This window comes from Carya illinoinensis, chromosome 9 (genome assembly GCF_018687715.1).
Source record: "Carya illinoinensis cultivar Pawnee chromosome 9, C.illinoinensisPawnee_v1, whole genome shotgun sequence".
NCBI lineage: Eukaryota > Viridiplantae > Streptophyta > Magnoliopsida > Fagales > Juglandaceae > Carya > Carya illinoinensis.
In genome coordinates this window covers 10,142,822-10,150,475 of record NC_056760.1, presented here as the reverse complement: position 1 = coordinate 10,150,475, position 7,654 = coordinate 10,142,822, and the positions used below count along the sequence as shown (strand labels likewise).

The 7,654-nt window shown below is 34.1% G+C and overlaps 1 protein-coding gene across 1 annotated transcript; it reads left to right on the top strand.

Moving 5' to 3' along the window:
* Positions 1-6,623: 6,623 nt before the first annotated feature.
* LOC122276779 lies at positions 6,624-7,019 on the top strand. Its single transcript, XM_043086685.1, has one exon. It carries the CDS (start codon positions 6,624-6,626, stop codon positions 7,017-7,019), a length of 396 nt encoding a protein of 131 aa, XP_042942619.1.
* Positions 7,020-7,654: the final 635 nt, after the last annotated feature.

The following is a 7,654-nucleotide window of genomic DNA, read 5'->3' as shown; positions in this document are numbered from 1 at the left end:
TGCCATTAGACTCGGAGGATTATTTAAAGTTTTATGGCACAATAATATTTTTTCATATTTTCGGACAAAACGTCTGTTCAAAACTGTAGATATTATTGGATAAAAAGAAATATCTTGAGGTAATTTTCATGAATATTATTGGGTAAAAATATTTTGAGTTGATTTTTATAGATATTATTAGATAAAAATATCTTAAGTTGATTTTTTTAGATATTATTGGATAGAATATTATAAGATAATCATTTATAGATTTTTTTTTGGGTAGGAGAAAACTACACTCAACTCTCAAGTCCAGCCTCATCTCTTCCATATGTCATCCATAAGTATCTCCAGCCACCTCTCCCCACGAAATTATCTTCATTTACACTTTCCATTAAAAGAATATCAAACACTCTCTCTCGGACAGCTTTTAGGAGGTCTTTTGTACACCCATTTCGAAGCTTTTGTAAGTATTTTATCATAAAGTCTCCTTCATATAAGTTGTTCCTTTTTTAGTCTAGTTTACATGGATATCTTATTTGCCCCATTTGAAGATCATTTGGTCAATCAAATATTGTGTAAACTATAGAAAGGTCATTCTGGGAGATAAACTGGAGAATATGTTATAGTTTGGAGTTTTTGACCAAGCTAATGGATAGATATTGGTCCGAAATTTTTATGGAGTATTGTTAACATGTATATATGACTATTGGTTGAGGATTTTTGCATGATTAAAGGTTTTGATGAAAGATTTTCTTAAATTTAGAAACTTAGAAACTGGAAGAGGAAAAACAGTTTCTGTTTTGAGAAAGTTTAACTCTTTGGTGGTCTAAACCTATTCTAATGACTTTGATAATTTTATTGGAGGATCCTAAACATCTTATATACATGTTATATTATTACTTTGAAGATATTTGATGTTAGTTTCAAAGATATGAAATTTTATGCAAAGAGATATTCAAATAAGCCCAAGTGTGGATATTCTTGGCTAAATTTATGTTTTGGTTAATTTCTAACCATGTGATCTTGAAATAGAAGCTTATATATGTTTTAGGACATCTTTTTAAACCATGTGATGGTTTGGTTTGAAGATCATATATTTATAAGTCATAGATCAAGAGATTTATCAAAACTAGTTGAGAAAAAAGTTTCTGTTTTTGGACTAAGTGTAAAATCAAAAACTCCAAATGTTATTTTGTGATTTTGGTGACTTTGGTTTGATGATTTAAAGCATGGTTGATGTTAGGATGATATTATGAATATGTTAGAAGTAAGATTTGATTTTTGAAACTCTTGGAGATGTTTTGATTTAAGGTCAAAACTTGTGATTCAAGTGTTTGGATCTTTTTACAAAAAAGTTTGGTGTTAATTATTAGCTTTTTCTAAATGGATGTTTTAAGTATGGTTTTGAACTTAGGATTGGAAGATATTTGTTGCAAAATTTTGGTTTAAGCATGAGTTTTGAAATTGGAAGGAATTGCAACAAAAATCAAGGGAAATGACCTATGGATGTTTCGGCCATAGTGTGTTCTTCATAGTTGTGTTTTGTTTTAAATTTTTCTGAGTTGATATTTAAGTTTAGGACAAAATTTACATGAGGAATGTAAATTTTGAAAACTTTTGGAGTTAGTATGCAAAATCCTTAAGTTATGGGTAAAACGGTCATTTTCCCACATGTAGAGAGTAAAATGAAACTTTTACTCTTTAAGTTAGTATTTTCCATATTTCAAATTATTAGTGATTTAGTTCTAATTTTTAGAATCACTAATTACAGTTCCTCGTGATCGTACTTGAAGTTTTATAAGAAACGCGGAGATCGAGGTAAGTTAGCTTTTAACTTACTAGCAGTCTACTGTGTATGTGTGCTAAGTAAAAGAATTACAGTGTATGTATGTATGTGTCATGCCATGTCAAGTTATCATGTAATTGTCTATTATACAGAATTTATTCTGTCATAAATTTTTATCTGTTACATAATATATTCTGTTATGTATTACTGTACATTACAAGTACGTCATGCTAAGTATGTCATCTATTACATGTAAGTCAAGTCATGTAATATTCACTGTTGCAAGTATGTCATGTTAAATATGTTGTCTATTATATGTTATGCCATGTTACGAAATGTTTCTATCTCAAGTTGGTCATGTATTCTAAGTTATGTTCAAGTCACGTTATGTTACGTCAGGACTTCAGTCCTTTCGTATTCCAGTCACATTTCATCTTGAGTACATTATTATGTGTAGAATACATGGGGCCACAACAACTGTGGAGTATGTATTTAACTACAATTGTGATGCGTAAAATACATGGGGCCACAACAACTGTGGAGTATGTATTTTTCATGTTAAGTCAAGTTTGTGTAGAATACATGGGGCCACAACAACTGTGGAGTATGTATTTTTAATGTTAAGTCAAGTTTGTGTAGAATACATGGGGCCACAACAACTGTGGAGTATGTATTTACACGTAGAATACATGGGGCCACAACAACTGTGGAGTATGTATTTTTCATGTTAAGTCAAGTTTGTGTAGAATACATGGGGCCACAACAACTGTGGAGTATGTATTTTTAATGTTAAGTCAAGTTTGTGTAGAATACATGGGGCCACAACAACTGTGGAGTATGTATTTACACGTAGAATACATGGGGCCACAACAACTGTGGAGTATGTATTTTTCATGTTAATTCAAGTTTCAGAGCAAGTTCATGCTAAGTCAAGTTTCAGATCAAATTCATGTCAAGTCAAGTTCAGTTCATGTTTCAATTTAAGTTATGTCAATTATGCTATGTTGTACGCTAAGTTATTCTTTAATTACTTATGAATTTGATTATGCATTTATGCTTTTACTGTCATCCATGCATCATTAGTCTGTGTGGAAGTTTTTTGTTAACTTGCTGAGATTTGTAATCAAATCTCACTGTGGTAGTCCCAACTACCATTCCTCCCGAATGGTAGATCTTGTTACAGGACCTGAAGGAGGATCAGGAGCTGACCAACTAGACACAGTCGACTGAACGACGGTGCATCGTTAATGTTAATATAGTAGTTAAATTACTACTTGTACGATAGAGTTGCATCTCCAGTACTTTTGGATCATAACTATTTTGGAATAGTGCTGTGATCTTAGTTATTCAATGGATCTTTATGTATGAAGTATGTTTAAGTATTGGGATATTTTCAGTTTGGTGCATAGTATTGCTAAAGAAAAAAATTATCCGCTGCGAATATTGCATAATGTTAGATGCATGTTAGGATTATTGCATCTTATATGTCATGAACGGGGGCAGGTAACCTTGTGTTGCATGTCTCGACGCTTCAAATGTCCGTCCGATCCCAAACGGAATTTGGGGGCGTCACACCTTGAACCCAGACGAAACTTCTTCTTCCTCGGCCACACAGTGCACACACCCCTCTCGCTGAACACCCTTTGAACCCAGACGAATATCTTCCCCCCTCTTCCCGTACGTCTCTGTCTCTCTATTCCATTGTGAACATGTCCTGTCCTCCCCCTCCAATAAAACCAGCCCCCAGATTTACATAGGTTGGAAAAGTAGTACTTTAGTTGGGATGGTGACCAACACCATTAGAGAAAACTAGTGTAAACAACAGTCTTTTTCTTTTCACATTTTCTTTGATTCAGAATCAAGAATTGCAAAAAAGAAAGAGCAAATCCAAGAAACATTCTCACGAAAATAGAGAGAGGTGGAGGATCCAAGTCTGAGAGAAATAGAAAATAAAGAGAATAAGTGGCTGGGGCCATGAAGAAGCAGAGCACGGAATCACAATTGACGACTACAAAGCCTGCGACCACAGTGTTGCCGTATTAGACCCCACCAAACTAGCGGCGGCTGAGAGATGGGCGACGGGAACTCGGCGGCTGCGTTGAGGAGAACCCGAGATCTAGTTGGCAACTAGCAAGTCTAAGAAGGCTCAAGTTCTACGCAGTGGTGCTTCATCTTGAATGGCAGTTTTAGAACCTATTATGTAGTTGATTTGAGTTGCATTTGTCTTATTTCAAATTATGGATAGTTCAATCTTTAGTGATATTTTTGTTGGGTATTTTTGGTTGAAAAGACTGTTAATTCAAGAGTTCTATATACAAGACCTCTCTCTGGTTCTTTTCTCCTACCCACGCTAACGACCACTCTGCCTTTTCTTCTACCCGAAGATGAAGATCTGTCTTATTTCTTCTGTTGTTTGTTGTTTGTGTTTGGAAGAGAGAGCTCCCGTGGCTATTTCCTTTCCTACAGTGGGTTGTTTCTGAAATCAATTAGCTGGAATGTCCTTCAGACAATTTGGTGTGAGCTTGTCTACGTGTCACCTCATGTGTGGGAGCTGTTATTTTGAGAAAAAAAGCCCGACCGGTCCGAAGGGGTTCTGTATGTTTAATGATGGATAAAATTGTGATATATATATATATATATGTCTATAGAGAGAGAGAGAGTTTAATTTAAAGGAAGATCTATAATGGTATTAAATATATATATTTATATATATAATTAAGTACTCTATTTCTATAAGAGGACGTCTTTTTATACAACATGAGTAGAGACCAATAAATTGGTCGCAAATGAACCCCTTTTTTTTTTTTTTCTTTTTCTCACCATTATGCACTATTATTTATTACTTTAGGGTGTTTGTTGGGAAACCTCACTCCTTTTCCATGTATCATCTTTTTAGTGCAATGATATTAAGCTTGCTTTAAAAAAAAAAAAAAAATACCATATATATATATATATATAATGAAAAGAAAATGGAAGTCCAAATGATTTATTTTTTATTTTTTCCTTTTGAAGACGGTTGTTGCTATCGTACTGTACTATGATCATTTACAATCTCATTTCCTTAAAACTTCATTTTTATTTATTATTATAATTAGTTATTTTCGATTATCTACTGGCGGCTTCAACTCATGACGTAAGCCCATAATCTCTATTTATTGGTTCGAATATTAAGCTTTTACGTATTTGAATGCAATAATATAATTAAGCTTAAGCTTATATATATTAAATTAAGAAATCAAAACTATATATGGCAGTTTTGGCCACATGAGTACTGTCATGATGATCGCGAGCAAGATGGAGAACATACATTCAGATCACCATTAATGCCAGTTTTACGCAAATGATCATGATCTAGAACTTGTACCAGATCCCAGTCCCAGAAACGAAACTTGTATAAAACTATATATATATTGATACTGAAACTTGTAAAAACAGGAGGAAATTAATATTTATGTCGAAAGTTTATATTTAGACAAATGCAGGGTTTTGTAAGATTTTCATGTGAAAGTTTTCAAAATATCAAATTCTTGCACGCACCCTGGCATTGACTACTATAAGTCGTGAATATATTTGTAATTGGTTTGATCTTTAGAGGATTAATTTTGACATGACTGACCTTATATATATATAGATAAGCTTCGGGATTAATCCAACTCATCATGTGGTCGATGATCATCTCTTAATTTCTTCTATCCAATGGTTCATTATATAAGAAAATGCATGGGCAAAAGAAAATGACTTCAAAATTGCCATGATCTCATCATCAAGTTTTTTCTTCTATCCAGTTCATGACAGACTACGTACGCATTTCAAACTTTAAATTATAAACTCCTGATCTGATCGTTGGTTTGGGTTCAGAAATTAATAATTGCACGTTTCCCACGAAACTTGCTTTGATTATCTATCTATCTGTCTATTTCACTTTCGTATAAATTAACATGTTTCCAGTTGGCATTAATCGTCGTACGATCTCATGCATATATGATTCCCGTGGGCTTCATTCTAACATTACTTTTATCTTTTATATTCGTGTTAACAACCAAAATCATGAAGATTATATATATATATATAGTAGTCATGTACGTACGTACGTGCTAACAAGTTGCAAATTACATAAAAATCCTCTGAAAAATTAAACCAAATTATATGTATTTTATAAATACAGTACTATATATATTGATCATCCTTTTATTCAGCGTGTAGATAAAACTTATATAAAGATGTACGTTTAGACATAAAGATCAGGATTTAATCTTCAACAAACTAAATTAATGAAAAGTTCCATTTTGAGACAAAGACAGCTAGCTCGATATACCTTAAGATTCAAGAAGAAATGGACGTTGCCTGTGCAAATTAACAAAGCACATGACCTGAAGTGAAGGAATGGACTTGAATCAAATCAAATCGAGCCAAGTCAAAGATTCCAATTACATATCCATGTTCACACTCGATCTGTTCGAAGAGCTAGATGCCCTTTTTGGTCCGTTTCACACTTCAAAAATTATATTATTTATATCCCATTACATATAATTTCCTTAATTTATAGGTGAGGATTAGATTTTAATCTGATATATGTACACGGAACAGGATATCATTTGGTCAACCAACCACGCCGTTAGATTGCCACGAAAGAGAGAGAGAGATGTATATAAAATCTCAATCGACCTACATGCCCCCTTCCGTCTCTCTGAACGTAGCTTCTTGGAACCTAGTTAACCGCCATGAACAGTATCCAAGTTTCGATCAAACACCTATAAATAGCCCGAACCTGTCCAGCTTTTAGACCTCTCTTTTGCCGGAGAAAAAACCCAGATTATATATATATCTACATATTTAGAAATATAAGAAACAGAAAATGGGAAACTGCTGTAGACGTGAATCGAGGTCGATGGTATGGGCTGGTGATGACTGGGGCTCTCTCACGTCAAAGATCGACGAAGAAGCTGATCATAATCAAAACACTTACAACGTGGAAAGGCTGAGGCTTCTTGGTGAAAATGGAGCTTTTGCTTTGTCTAATTCTTCCAGTACTTCTACCGGTACTACTACGGGGGCTGCTACGCGAGAGGTGAGGGTCAAGATCACAAAGAAGGAGCTGGAGGAGTTGGTGGGGAGAGTGGACGTGCGAGGTTTGTCTGCGAAACAGGTATTGGATCAGTTGATGGATGCTGCGGATCATGGATACGATGAGGCGGAGCATGATCATCGGTCGTGGAGGCCGGCCCTGCAAAGTATTCCAGAGGTCAATTAATGATTCATTAAGCTCATCATGACCCAGATTGGAATCATGAGTATTTCTCATCCGGATATGGAGAGAGAGAGAGAGATTAATGGAATGTATCATTATTTCTGTACATATTCGATAGAGTTGGATCCACTGGACATTAACAGAGGCCGGCGTGTATTAATTCGAATGATTAATTCTGATTTTTATAATGTAAATTCTCAGGACGCATTGTACGTCGATATTGTGATAACAATTTGCTCATTTCTCGTTCCATATATTTTCCAGCAGTCAATTAAAAAAAAAAAAAAAACAATGGCGATATGCGTATATATTTTTGTGGTTGATTCAGAACGCGTACGTACGTCTATTGATGATTTTTGACTTGTTATCTGAAAAGAAAAATAAAAGAGAATCTTCTAGACCTGAATTGGTCCTGATCGGGCGGGGGTCAAGATTATCCTTTGGAATACTACGGTCCTGTGACTTTATCTTCTTTTTGTCTTCTTCTTCTTCTTCTTCTTTTGTTCGTTCTTTCCTTTTTCTTTTTTTTTTTTAATATTATTTTTAAATTTTTATTTTTTAAGTTGGATGCAATTTATCAACCAGTTTACAATATTTAAGATAATAAAATTAAAAAATATATTTTACATCACCTTTTT